The sequence below is a fragment of the Argiope bruennichi genome, chromosome 1 (genome assembly GCF_947563725.1).
Source record: "Argiope bruennichi chromosome 1, qqArgBrue1.1, whole genome shotgun sequence".
In the NCBI taxonomy this organism is placed as follows: Eukaryota; Metazoa; Arthropoda; class Arachnida; order Araneae; family Araneidae; genus Argiope; species Argiope bruennichi.
The window spans coordinates 13685323-13700760 of record NC_079151.1 but is presented as its reverse complement, the minus strand read 5'-3'; the positions used below and the strand labels follow the sequence as shown (position 1 = coordinate 13700760).

At 28.6% G+C, this 15438-nt stretch overlaps 1 protein-coding gene across 1 annotated transcript; it reads left to right on the top strand.

The window, feature by feature from the left end:
* The first annotated feature begins 307 nt into the window (after positions 1-307).
* On the top strand, positions 308-7523 carry LOC129964162 (CDGSH iron-sulfur domain-containing protein 3, mitochondrial-like). Its single transcript, XM_056078911.1, has 5 exons — positions 308-573; positions 1006-1101; positions 1845-1965; positions 2101-2245; positions 7332-7523. Exons 2-5 carry the CDS (start codon positions 1031-1033, stop codon positions 7373-7375), a joined length of 381 nt encoding a protein of 126 aa, XP_055934886.1. The 5' UTR covers positions 308-573; positions 1006-1030; the 3' UTR covers positions 7376-7523.
* Positions 7524-15438: the final 7915 nt, after the last annotated feature.

The following is a 15438-nucleotide window of genomic DNA, read 5'->3' as shown; positions in this document are numbered from 1 at the left end:
TAAAGATAATAGCCTATGAAGAAAAACAATTATCGTTCATGTAGTTCTCAAGTATTCCTATTTTTTCTTCCCTCGAACTAATCAGCTGTCATCTGTTTTATTTTATTTCAGGATAAATTGGGCAAATTCAAATAGAAAAATCATCTTACTTTTTCCCAACATTTAGAAATTCCTTTTGAATCTAATAACTCTCATATAATTTTATAATTCGAAAATTTTTTTCGTGATAACCTTCAATGATCTTGGAAACAAGAGTAAATAACTAACTTTTGATCATGTTGTTTTCTTTTATATAACTGACATTCACTTTTCCAATTATTTAAATTATTAATTTTACAATTTTACAATAAAGATTTCGCTTTCCGTGAATTAAATTTAAAAAAAAAGAAAACTTCGAAATCATGCATTTAAATCACATTTTCGGACAATAGACTCTGAAAAGGGGTATATACTAAAGAGTTAAAATAGCCAATAAGAATGCTTTTATTCAAGGTTATCGGGAAAGCAAAGCTTTCCATGTCAATTTCAAAACATAGTTCTGGATGTTTTCCGAGTAACTTTTGAACTGACTAAGTTTGTATTTGATAATGCTTTCAAGCACTTTAATTTAATATAATAATTTTAGATTTTGTATGGATTAATTAATTTCAGTGTAATGTTTTTGTATTTGATTATTAAATTTATTTTTGCAGCATGATATTTTTATTTAGAAAATTAAGAGCATTATAAAAATCTTAATCGGCACCAACAAAGTGTTAACTTGTTTATAAAAATTTGTATTTTCTGAAATATTTTATAAAATTTGAATATTTTACTTTTTGGGAATATGAAAAATTAGCTAAAGAGTAAAATTTCTCAGTGCTTGTAATAAAACCATTGATAATTTTATTTGATTATTTTTTTATATTTTATAAGATATCTATATTCAAAATGGAGTTTTAATGAGAAGGCATTTCAAATTTAAAATGCTTGGTTTTAGTTCTTATCCAATTTTTCATTTTCTAGATAAGAGTGCTCCAAAGTCTAGAAAATGCTTTATCTTAAAACTGTAGCAAGAACTCCTGTGTGGATTTTGCCTGTCTTTACTAATGGCTTTCTTAAGTAAGATTTAATGGTTTTCTATTTATACTGAAAATGAATGAACAATTGTGTACAAAAATTATTTTCTATCTTAACATCTTGAAATATTGCAATCTGATTTTGATAAATTGAAACCTCTAATATTCTATATCAGACACTATACTGTTGCATTTAAATTTTTAATTGATTTATGAATAATTTTAAAATTTTATTGACTTTTATGTATATTAAGTATTTATGTATTAAATAGCATGCCATCAATGAACAGTTATGAATAAGCCTATTCATGTGATCGTTGACTGTTAATATTGGCATGTGGTTCATACTCAATTATATTTTTAAAACAGCTACATGAATAAAATGGATCCACATACAGTGTTCTCTTAAAATTCTGTTTGGATATTTTTCCCTTTAATATGCATAATATGTCTTATTCCCTTTTATGAAAGCATACTAGCTCACTTTGTCTATCACAATGCTAAGAAACAATATCTTTACTTATAAGTGATTAAATGACTTAGCATATCTTTTTGATGTGAGAACATTGTTTTCTAGAATACATTCATGATTTTTCCTTTTTATTTTGATGTATAGCTTTAATATACAATGCTTAAATTTAAATGCAGACAAAAGATATGAAATTGATTCTAAAATTTTAGGATAACTCAATATTTTTATGTATAAATCCTGCTCATTTATGGATTTCAGGATTAAAAAGGCAAATTTTGCTTGTTATTTATTTATAAAAAATGTTCCTTTTTCAGTTATTCTACTTCTGGAGAAGTTATTGTCAAAGGAGTAATTGCAAAAAAAATTCCAGCATTTGTTAATTTAAAAAAAGATAAAACTTACTCTTGGTGTTCCTGTGGTCTAAGTAAGAAGCAGGTTTGTTATTTTCTATTCTTTTTTATGGTTAATTCTGATAACTGGGGGAATTCTAATTAATTATATAAAAATATGGTTTAATTATAGAATAGTATGATTAAGTTTTCCTAAATTATTATCATTTATTTTTTACAGCCTTTTTGTGATGGTTCTCATAAGGATCATCCTCAGAAGTTGCAACCTCTTCGATTCAGAGCTTCTAAAGATGGCACAGTCCTACTATGTAGATGCAAACAAACTAACAACAGGCCTTATTGTGATCTGTCGCATATTAAAACTTGTAAGTATCATATAAAAAAGTGTTTATGAAATACCTAGTAAAAATGAACTAATATGATAAAAAATCTAAAAGCAGGCTTTTTTTTTTTCTTTTTTTTTTCTGCCCCATTAGTATCTCTGATTTTTCTCTGTCTAAAAGTGGAAGGGATGGAATTTCAACTAATATGAAAAGTTTTTGTTGCTGAACCAAACATATTTCTAAAATTATGAACACAAAACATAGAAATGTTCAGAATTAAAAATCTTATGTTACTACCAAATATTTTTTTAATCTAAATCATGCAATATCTCCGAGTATTATTAAAAAAAAGTTTCTCCAGCTCAACATAGTATTCAATTTCACTGTGAAAAAAATTAAAATAGTATAAATAATACTATTTTATTTTGTTAGTCATTTAATGTATTGCTGAAAAAATATAGTCTAAATTTTATACTGTATTTTGGTAATTGTATTCAGTTAAATATTTTTGACTCTTAACCTTTAATATACTCTTAAGCTTTAAATAAAAATTGTTTAAATCATCTACTACAAAATCTCACCAAGTTTTGAAGCTTTGAATATTATTATTTTAGGACAATCAACAGTTTCTTCATTTTAGGGCAGTCAGCCTCGGGAAAATACCAAGCATTGATTGACATATCTTTTTCAAGACAATCAATGGAATACTCTGAAATTGCATATTTTTATAAAATAGTGATAATCATAATTTTCATTACTCAGTTTTAGTCACAAAAGAGTGGAACTTTTTATTTGAAAAGTCTATGTCATAAAAACATTTTATCAAATATAGTTTCTTAAACTGAGAATCTATATAAGAATTTAAAATTTGTAATTCATCAAAACATTTATTGACTTAAACTATATAAAATATAGTTTAACTATCTAATTTAAACTATATAATATATAAAATAATATAGTTAAAACTATATAATTTTTTACTTCATTTAGACCTTTTATTAGATTTAGATGTCTATTACATAGTTTAGGAATCAGCTGTTGGGGTTTGAGTGGACATCATGTTTATATAAATTATGTTTGCTTTAAATGATAAAGAATTATTGAATTAATAATATAATTATGTAAAAAAGTAATATAAAAACTTTTCATGCATTTATTTTTCTAGAAAATATCATGTGTCATATTTCATTCCATACAAACACTTGGCAAAAATTACATTTATCTAAATTTAATTTGCATGAGTGTTAATATTTTAATTTGAGCTTATGTGAATCTATGGTTACATATTGATGAGATCTAATACTTCTCATGAACACTTAGCATGCTTGTGTAGGTTAAATTTTATTTTTATTTTATATAAAATTTATTATTGGAAATTATGCTTAAAATATTTTTAAAAACTTTGAAAAAATTTATACAATTAAATAATTGTTATTACTGAAAAGATAATTTTTTGAATTTTATGATGATGTAAAATTTTTGTGCTGTAATATTTTTCAAAGTTATCTTGGAAAAGCACAAAAATTTTGCTTTATTTTTAATTGATTGATTTAAAAAAATTGTTCTGGCGTTTATATTCCCTCCCTCCAAAATTGATAAGTACTTGTAAAGGAATTTCTTGATTCTCATTTCTCTTCTTCAAAGTTAGGTTCTCCATTTCAGTGACAGCTTAAAATTAGATATAATTATGTTTGCAAGACCAATTAACCTTAAGTTTAAATGTTATCTCTACACTAATAATGCCAATATTTTTTACTAGTCTTAGATGATGGTTATTATCTCTTAAGATTTGGTTTTTTATTACTGAGATTTGGCAGATTTTTGTTTGAAACCCTATTGCAGAAAACCATATTGAATTTTGATTTTTCTTTAACAAACAATTTTAATTGCTTTAATTTGATTTATTAATCAATAAAACTGATCCATTCTCTAATTTTACAAGTTGTATCAATACATTTTACTGTTATAAATGCCAAACTTCATCTGATTAGCTAATTTGGAAATTAACTGAAGATATTTTAGTGTTAACAATGCTTATTTTATATTTTGATTAATTTTTTTTCTTTTTGTAAAAGTGGCTGATTTTGAAACTACTTTAAATTACTGTTATCCCCCCCCCTCTATATACAGTTCTGTCATCCTTTTCTGAATACAAATGTCTGTTTTAAGATTATTACTTTGTGTGTGTGCGTGTGTAATTACTGGATGTTGCTCAAAAATTGTATTGTTAGGCTTATAGATTATGCTGTTGGTGGTCTTGACAGAAGCAAGATACTATTTAGAAAGATATAAAGTAATTGTACTCGCAACATAAGGAATAGGAAGGATACAGATAAATGTGCACATTTGTATAAAGCAAACATGATATATGAAAATAATCTCTAACAAGCAGAAAATAAAAGAAACAATTGTAGCAACAATCCCTATTAATGGTAAAGTTGAATGTATGTATGTGTGTTGGCTACAGCTAACAAATTTAGTACACTCATGTCCAAAATTAAGGTCACAAAATTGTTTTTCAAAGTAATTCTAAATGGCTACCAGTAAAATTTAAACAAATTATATTTTATATATTGTGAAAGAACGGCAATATATTAACCTTTGTTGTGGGAAAAAATGTTGTTTAGCATTAGTTTTTGAGGAACTACTGAAATTAGACCATTTAGGCATCTGGGATTTTTGTCCGCAATTTTGTGAATATTGAATTAAAACCAAAAATTTAACATGTTTCCAGTGAGAATGAATTCTCATAATCGTTTAGATGATTCATTGAAATGGGGAGCCGTTGGCAGGCTTTGAGCTGGGCAGTCTCAAGCGGAGGTGACTCGATGATTACAAGTAATACCGAAAGTGGTATCCAGGTTGTGGAATCAATTCCAAAAAGTGGTACTGTAACCAGGAAGGCCGTCACAGAACAAAGACGTCTGCACAGGATCGCTATTTGGCATTAAGTGCTTGACGGCATAGGCTGACAACGGCTCCTCAACTTGCTCTTGACCTTGCTGCTGTGTCTGGGATAAGAATTTCCAGACAAACAGTATACAGACGTCTAGCAGAGAGGGCCCTTTATGTCCGGCGATCTGTTGAGTGCATCCCTTTGACTGCATCCAGCAGAAAAGCCCGGTTCTTGTGGTGCCTAACACAGCAAGAATGGGGGCTTGTTCTTTTCAGTGATGAGTCGAGATTTACCACACAGAGTGACACTCGTCAAATCTTCATCTAGAGAGAGCGAGGAGCTCGCTACCATCCCTCCTACGTAAAATAAATCGACAGATTTGATGGCAGAAGAATCCTTGTCTGGGGTGGCATATCGGGCAGTCGTACACCAATGCTCGTCTTCGATGCGGGTACTGTCAATGCACATCTCTATAGAGATGAGATCCTTGAAGCCTATGTGAGGTTGTTCCGGGGTGCTTCTGGCTGAGACTTCATATTTATGGGCGATAACGCGAATCCACAGAGAGCCCAGATCAATGATGATTTTCCTGAGGAAGAGGATATTCGACGTATGGACTGGCCCTTGAGGTCTTCGGATCACAATCCTATTGAACATGTTTGGGATGGTCTCGGAAGAGCCATTGAACAACGTAACCCCCTTCCCCTCCTAATACCCTCCAAGAGTTAAAAGCCGCTCTTTTGGAAGAATGGGCTTTGTTGCCCCAAGCATTTATTGACACCCTCATAAACAGTATGAAAGCTCATTGTGAAGCCTGTATAGAAGTACATGGTGGTCACACTCCATATTAGGCAGGCTTTTCCGGAGATAAATGCTTTATCTCTGATTCATAATGTAACTCTTTTTGATATACCCTGTTTCTTAATTCCCAATTAAAATCTTTTCCATGTTGTTATGTGTCTATGTTCTTTCTTCCATTGTAGTGTACTTCTGTGCCAAATTTCGTGGTAACACAGTGAATAGTTTTTCATTTTTCTCAGATTTTATGTTTGTGACCTTAGTTTTGGACATGAGTGTACATATATATATATACCTTGTATAATAAAAATGTACACTTTTGAGCATTTGTTTGTTTTAAAATTTTAAATGTAAATTTTAATGAATTAAATTTTTAATTCTAATAAATTAAAAATTAAGCTGAATTTTGATTATTTTCTTAGGATAACTTTTACTGTATAGTCATTTTATGCCTTTTCAAGATTTTAAAAGTTGTTCTTTTAAGATACCAATTTAAAAGCAGTGCAAATTTTTTCTGAATTTGTCATATGACCTAATTTTTAACAATATTGCAATGAAATCGAAATCATCAAATATTTAACTACATGATTTTCTTGCATTATTGAAAACTAAAGAGAATGATTCTGTCTGATAAAAAATTCATTAACATATAAAAGAAGCATTTTGATATAAAAAAAGATCATTATTATTTTGTAAAAAAGTAATTACTAAATTTAAAGAACAGAAATTTTTCGTTTATTCCTCATAATTTAATGTTTATGCCTCTTACATTAAATAAAAATTGCTCTGAAATATTTTACTGTGCATTAGTACTTTTTTCCTTCTGTATTACTAATTATCTCTTATTATCACATCTTGTAAAACCACGAGTTTTCATTGTTAAATGTAAATATCTCCTCCTTTAATCTTTCCTTTCACCTCTATTTTGATGAATTAAACCCATCCTAACACATCGGCAAAAACGCGGTGAGTTTTACAATCCATTCTTGGTTTTTAAACTAGTCTCTATTAAAAAGTTTTGTGTTTGCAATAATCAGAAAGGTTAGACAATTATAATGACACAATCTTGATATCTAATAATTTGGCAGAATCATGAGCATGAAGTTATATTTAAATTGCTTATCTGAAATTAAATATAAACCATATTTGACCAATCAATTGGTCTTCACAACTATCCGGTTTAAAATGAAAATAAGTTCAAGTATAAATTAATATTTAAAAATGTTTTTAAAAATTTCTTTAAAATGTTATCTGTATCATTTTTTGTGTGTTTAAAAATTTATGTTGAAACTAACTTTATGGTAAATCTCCAAAATTTGATATAGATAAAAAGGCATATCTATAAATGATATATTTTATATCGATTTCAATGTTATTATTCTGAGTCAATTTACTATTAATAAGTGTTATTATATTAATTTCTTGTTTTTACAGTTATCCCAGAAAGTTTGAGAAAAATCCTCAACATCAAACTGTGAGAATCAAAAACAGATTTATAATTCAGGGATTCTACTCACTTAACCAACTGTTATGATTATTAAGTTTTTATTATGTCTTTCTTTTTTATATATGTATGTGTAAAGCAGCTGTTAGTATTTTATAAAATAAATATTTACTGCAATTGAATTAACTTTCATCTTCCATAGACACAAATTTGTTGATAAAAATCATGTATTGTTTGCATTAGCTATTACAATTAAAAATTTATATTATGTTATTTTAATATAAGTTATGAATGGTTATGTTCTGACCTTTAATAAATTAGAATATCATAGTTCACTCTTTTTATTATGTAGCTCTCTTATCTATAGCATGAAACCGAAGATCAACTTTCATTTTTCTACATGTACTTTACAATCAAGATAATCTGCGATGAACTATGTATTTCAGCTTGTTTATTTATGTAGTAGTAGATTTGTATAGGATGTGCACATAGTCTGAACATATATATTTTAAACATTATCATTATCATCATAATCATTTATCTTTAGAGTAACAGCAGCAATTTTTATAATTATCCTTAAGACATGCAAGGGGAGGGCACAGGTTGGGAAAATTGAGTTTGGGATGAGATTTGGTTTAATATTATACATTTAGAATGTTTATTTATTAAAATTTTAACCCATAATAACTGATCATTTCTGAGAAAATAGCCTTTGAAATTTTTGAATAATTAGCAGTTTGTTACCTGCATAGAGCATCCTAACACTGAGTCTAGGTAACAACTTCATGTGGGGAAATTCAGGCTTTGAGCCTTGCTGTGATTTCTTTAATTTTTTTAAATAATTCAAATTCAATTATTCCGTTGAATTCAAAAATTTACAAATGATTGTAATTAATATGTTTCTTTATTTTTCATACAAAAATAAATATTTATTATCTTAATATTTATTATCACATAAAAATCATTATGTGATTTATAAATGATTTTTTTAAATATTAAATACAGACACATTTTTAAAAAAATCTAAACTGTATTATTTAATTAACAATTCCAAATAGTTTTCATTAGTGATATTAGTTTTTTTATGCAAAAATAAATGTTTATACTTCTAATACTTGAATTTTAATTATATATTTAAAGGAAGAATAATTATAAATGTAATTTTAATGGTTTTATATAATTTAAATTACTAGTATCATCTTTAAACAATTAAAAGTAATAGATTTTAAGTATGACAAATTATTAATTCTAATTCAACTTATTTATATAATTATAAACTTATATGATAAATCAACTTAATGATAAATATCAACTTGAGCAGCCAATATTTAATAAATATCAGCTGCTCTTTTCCAACTTAAGTAATCCAACAGAAATAGTATAAAGCAGGTATTAAGTACTTTAATGTTTAGGCAGAAGGTTTAAATTTTAATGATCCTTCAAATTCGAACAAAGGCTTAGAAAGTAAAGCTTTTTTGGTGTGCCTTATATCACATTTTAATTAATTAAACTTCAAAATAATATCTTTATTATATTTAAAAATATTTTCTGACAATATAGAGTCACAAATGGTAATATCTATCCATGATCTTCGTAACGAACCATCAAAAGTTGGAGGAGAATTTTTATCATTTAAAACAAGTCCCTTTGAAAAGAGAAATTCAAGTAATATACGACCCCTATAGTCTTCTAAATCACTGCCCCATACTGTACTTTTTGCATTAAAATCTGCAATCAATACTCTATCATGAGAGTGTTGTAAACAATTTTCCAATTCAATTAAAGTAGTTTCAATATCTTCTGAAGGAGGGCAGTTAACTGAGATAATTATTAAGGTAGATTTGTGAAAAGGAATGGTTATAGCAGTGATATTACGGGAAGAGAAAACCTTTATTGCTTGAAGATATTTATTGTAGACTATGATACGTGATTTCAGATTGTCTCGGTCAGAGAAGAAAGTTTTTACATTGGAGGGAAAACCAATTGATCTATTATTCTTTTGATAAATTTCTTGAATGCATGCAATACTAATTTCTTGATATTCTGCTCTTTTATTAAGGTTTTTAGTGGCAGCAATTGCATGATGTAAGTTCAGTTGTACAATTTTAAGTTCAGAAAAAAGTGAATTACACATATTGAATTCTTTTAACTAAGTACTCAATTTCTTTTTCGAAAGTTGGGCATTTATTATCATTTGCATTATGTCTTACATTTCTATTAAAACCAAATTTACTATTTGCTTTAATACAATTAGGTGAAGTCATGTTTTTGTCCCACTTGCCCACATTTTGGACAGGTCTTCATATTGGAACAATTAGTAGTTATATGTCCGAATCTGTAACATTTGGTAGGCCTTAAAAATTCTCTGAGAGATAGTCGAGACCACTCTAAATAATTTTTTTTCTTTTTCATCAAAAGCTTAAATGTTAAAGGCTCTGCTTGAATAACCCAATGACATTTATTATGGTTTTTACTATTTAATTTGAAGAGCACTGAAATGTCTTCTTTTTTTATTTCGTTTTGTTTGCATAATTTTTCTAAGAGCTGTTCTTTAGAAATTTCAATATCCACATAATAAATTACGCAGCGTGTTTTTTTCAAATTGGTTTCTTAATATCAATTTTTCCTTTAATTTGAGGATTCACCTGAATTTCTTGAAGTAATTTTTCTAAACTATTTGCTGAATCGCATTCAACTGCCAAAACTCCATTTCTTATTTTTGAAATTTTTTTACTCTCACATTAATTTTACTTGAAGCAATATTTTTTAATAAAGATGCTTTTGCTTCTTCTGAAGATATCTCTTCTTCTTTAGGGTAAATTGATGAAACAAATTTAGGTGGAATATTTTTAAATACTGTTTTAGGCTTGGCTACTATTTTGGCATATGTAGGTGTTTCCTCCGGATGAGAAGTAGCCATAATTTTGGCGTTATTACTATTGTTATCTTGTAAGGTTTCAATTTTGCCATTTAATTTTGAAATTTTCTCCATTTGAGAGAATATAATTTCTACCAATTTATCGAGTTGAGATTTCATTGTATCTTGTTCTGCCTTTTTAATTTTGAATTTAGTCCGAGTAATGATGGATACAACCGTATCTAAGCATGTTAAAGCTATTTGTTCTTCACCCTTCTTTATTGTTTTGGAGGCATTAATAACTCCAACTGTCTCTTCTATATCTAATATGTCAGGTGATTGAGACATATCTGACTTTATATTCTTAAAAAAGAACTTTATACAGTTATATATTTTAAAGTATTTTTTAAAGAAAACCTGGAAACAGAAAGAATATCACCAAGATTTTATCTTGAATGTGTGCGAAAATTCACTTTTTTTAACATTAATATTGGCGAGAGAAAAGCATAAACATTGGAATCTATGGGCGATCAGAACAGTTACTATGGATGCCTAAAACTGACCATTGGAAATGAAAGAAAAAAAATTAGTTTTAAGCTTGTCTATTTGAATCAACGTTAATCAAATCTAGTATGTTTTGTTATGCTACTCTAATCCATATGCTAGGCGCGAGCTCAGGCGCCGTCCTCGTCATCTGACCACGGCTCAAAATTATGTGTCCATTCCCAAAATAGTCCTAGTATTGCTTTAAAACGGGACACAATAAATATGAGCATTTTCAGTCAAGACTTGAAAAAAGGATTAATAAAATAGATTTAAAAACACACTATTATATTATTAGTAAAATAAAAATGGAAATTCATTTCAATTTGCTTCTACAATCGTATGGAATGGAATTTAATTAATAAACTTTCTAAAATATTAAACCAATGGATTGGAATAGAGTCACATGAGCAAAAATATTTTAATCTCTACACCACCAGCAATTAAGTAAAAATAAGTTGATTTTTCATTTTTACATTTTGCTTTGCAAATTAAATTAAATGAAGTACGTAAATGAAGGTTATGAAACATGAACCGTCAATTCTCATTGCAAATTACTATTTGCATAATTTTTGATTTTCGCGAGGAGAGAGAATTCGCATACGGGGAGAGAAAAAAAACAACACACACCATTTTCTACAAGAGCATTTTTCAAATTAAAATATAAATGGGAACAAAATTTTGTTCCCATTTGAATTAAAAAAAAAAAAGCAGTTGAAAAAAAACAAACATTGAAAGGGGGTGGGGGAGAAACTAGAAATACAAATATGATACACTTCTGAATAAGCAAAATTCTAAGAACAATAATTGTTACCCTGATACATATATATATCTCAGTATTATACTGAACATTTGAAAAATAAGTAGCATGATAGAATTTATGTAAGGCAAAAATATTGGAATTTCATATACTTTTTGATAAAAAAACCCGGCTGTGTTGTTGTCACATCTGAAATCTAACATATTTTGCTTACATCTGAAATGTAATAATATAATTCACGTGAAGCAATTGTTCGTTTACAAGTTTTCTGCCTTTTCTATTGCATTAAGATGTTTGTGCGATGAAGCTGTATCTTAATACATAAACTCGCATTTGTTGAAATCGCGATGAAACGTTCGTTTAATCTTTAGGACCTAATCAGCAAGAAATGTTAAATAGTTACAATTTCACTTTTAAAATTTAACTTCATTTTTTTTTTTTTTTTTTTTTTTTTTTTTTTTTTTGAAGTACGAATATCCATATTATTTTGCCAACTTATTGGTAAAAAGAAATAGTAATCTTATTGTAAATATTGTTTAAAAAGTATAGTGCATCGCTATTTTAATTTCTTTATAATTAATTTACTTTGTTACTAAAACTCATTTTTTTTTTTTTTTACTTGCAGAAAAATAAATATTTGCATAAACCACATGAATATGCAAGACTTCAAAACATAATTTATAGAATTTAATTTTTTTTTAATCAACAGGAAAATTATTAATAAAAGTTATGAAGTTGTAATTGCAATCTAACTTCTAGATTGTTTGAATGAATTATTTATTTTATTTAAGATCATCCGCGTTTGGCGACCCATTAGTTTTTAACCGTATATCCGTTGTGATTATTTTAATTAAATCCCTTACATGTAAATAAATGCCTGCTCATTTTTCCGTCAGCAATTTTTTTAAGCAATAAATTGTCACTGATTAAAAACCGCCCTATTTTAAAAACCTTATTTCTTCTATGAACATTATATATAGTAAAACCCATTGCTATGAAGTTAAATCCCACAACATCATAGTGCTATTTTAAAAATAACTACATATCATTGCTACGTATTCCTCCATGTAAAGTACATAAATATTAAACAGAATCCTTGTTTCTTCACCTCCAGTGATGGGAAAAAAAACTAATGCGATTCATTTGGCGAAACAATAGAAACAGTAAAATTTCAATGTAAAAATCAAAATTTAGGCAAAATCATTTTCTAAATTGCTAAAATTCAGAAGAAAAAAAATACCTAACAACTAAATTAAAGATACTTTTCTTATATTATATAACAGTGCAAAATGTTTTCTGCAATAATATCTACGTAAATTAAGATAATAAAGTATCAAAACCTTATTTAAGTTTTTAATTAGCTAACATTTTAATTATAATATCAAATTATTTAGAAGTGCACATGACTACTTTTGAAAATACGTAGAGGCTATGTTTGATAGTTCTTGGTCAAACATTCAGGTATGAATAGCATAAATACATATGTAATAATATTTTAAACATTAATTTCAACTTAATTAATTCCAAGATTTTATCTTAATTTAGCCCCTAGTAACTTCATTCTAAAATATTCCCTTATTTCGTGATCCAATTCCACTTCCTCTACTTAATTAATTCAAGATAAGCTTTATAAAACTGCTGAATTGGCCAAACGCCGATTCTTTCACACGCTCGGCGTGAAGGGGTAAAAAATGTCCAGTAAGCACATTTTTTCTTAAAAGATTCCTGTGTTTCCCTTACATGTGATTGACATGCGTCAGAAATCGCTATCAGAATATTATTAATATATTAGCACTGTGGAGAAATATTTTCCCTATCGAAATCAAAGGTTATATAAGGCGAGGGATAATTTATTTCGGCCCTTTTTCCCCACTTCGGCTTTTGTAGTGCGCTGTGGCGGACATCTTTTTCGCGTCTCTGCTTGTAAATATTTATGCTTTCCCGATGGATTAAAAAGAAAAAAAGTCTCTTCACTGTCTTCAAACTGCATCCTGCTTCACAAGTAATGTTACATATTAAAAAGCCGACAGGATACGAATTTGTTACATATATATACTCAAGCACACATATTCATCTTTATTATGAGAAAAAGAAATAGAATTGGCATCATTAAAGAGGCGATTTTTTTTTAGATTTTAAATTGTTATAAAACTGAGTTTCATGCAGTCATATTTTTGGAAATTATGAAAAGAAGGTGACATAATTCCGCTTAAATTTTAAATAATTAATATTCTAATTGAAATATAAAACTAATAGCTACGAATTGCGCATGCCCATTCTTCAAAGTAGCAAAAGTAGCATGTAGGACAACGTCTAGGGGTAAAGTAATTTTTTTTTTTTTTTTTTTTTGAAAAAAAGGAATTATAATATCAGAAATAGGCAAACAATTAATTTATTAAGACTACATATAATTAAACAAACATTTCAATAATTATACTATTTACAGAAATGGTGTAAGATTTAATTAGGAGCAGGGTTCACCTGAGATGGGGACGCCAAAACATGGCTAAGCCTAAAAAAAAAAAAGGCTAAGTAAAGGTTACACGTAAACCACGTCCGACCTCACTCGTCCATCGCCGCCAGAAGAAAAAGGACTCTGAGTGTTTCTTCCTTTACAGCAACGGCAACGTCGCGATGTGACAAAGTGGTCACGAGCAAGTCCACATCATAATTTGGAATAAATACTTTAATTTGTTAGCTTAGGGAAAAGTTAAAATGAATTGAAACTAGTTTGGACGAGCGCAATAAAGCTCTAACGTCATGGAATTTGGCATTTAATTCTTCTTATTATTATTTATGATATAATTAATTCATTAAAAATAATATTTAGATTATTTATGGAGTAAATATAAAGAATTTTAATGGAGTTACGTTGCACGTGCCTTTCTAACTATTGGGACTGATTTGTCTCTTTGCTTATTTACTGATAAGAAAATATTTCTAGAAATTTCACGCGTGTAGCTCATCGTAGCTATCTGAGGCCAAAACAAATAATTTTGAGAATTTAATCCACCAGATTGGTAACACAGTTAATTAGTTTTCAGCTTTTTAACTGGATGAAAGTTAATGTAAACATTGTCTATCGCAGCTCTCGGTCGTTTCCTCGAGCTGGATACTGCTGGATCATATGCAGGTAAATTAAGTAACTTGTTACGAATCTGGGGTAGTTTTTCGAATAATTTAATGGATATTCTTCTAATAAATTCCGAAACAGGTTCAATTTTGAGATCGTCCTGTAAAATTTTCCTCCTGATATATCAGGGGGCGTTTACAATCTTCATCAGGTGCCTATTTTGAAAAACTTGCAATCTCTTGATGTTAGTGGCGGAAGTCACCCCCCAAATTTGGGAGCCGTACATTAGAATTGGTATTAAAATAGCTTTGTAGAGCAGAAGCTTGAGCCTAATCGATAGCTTGCTCCGAGGAGAAATTAAGCTGTTGAGTTTAATACTCATTCTAGTAGCTTTGGAGAGGGCTGCTTTAATATGACTATTAAAGCTTAATTTGGCCTCTAAAACTAACCTTAGGTATTTATATTCATTTACGAAGGGGACGGGTTGGCCGAAAATTTGGATAGGGGCTAAATCAGGCATCACCAGTTTTTTAGTAAACAGGAGCTTACCAAGCGCTCTGACGTCACACGCATAACATGACATGATTGGAGCCGCCATCTCTTACAAACGAACCCAACTAAATACTTCAATTAATCACAATTCCTGAAACAAGTTTACAGCCAATATCACTTCTTACAAGTTCGTCCATCCTAGGATCACTGACCCCAGTGATTTGACATACACTGAATAATTGGCATATAACGACACTAAATAATTGAATAATGGAAAGCAGAAATTTCCGAAACCGAGTTAAATATAAGGAATAACAATACAAAAAGCGGAGCATCTCACGTATACGGCCTATTGATGCCATTTTTGTGTTG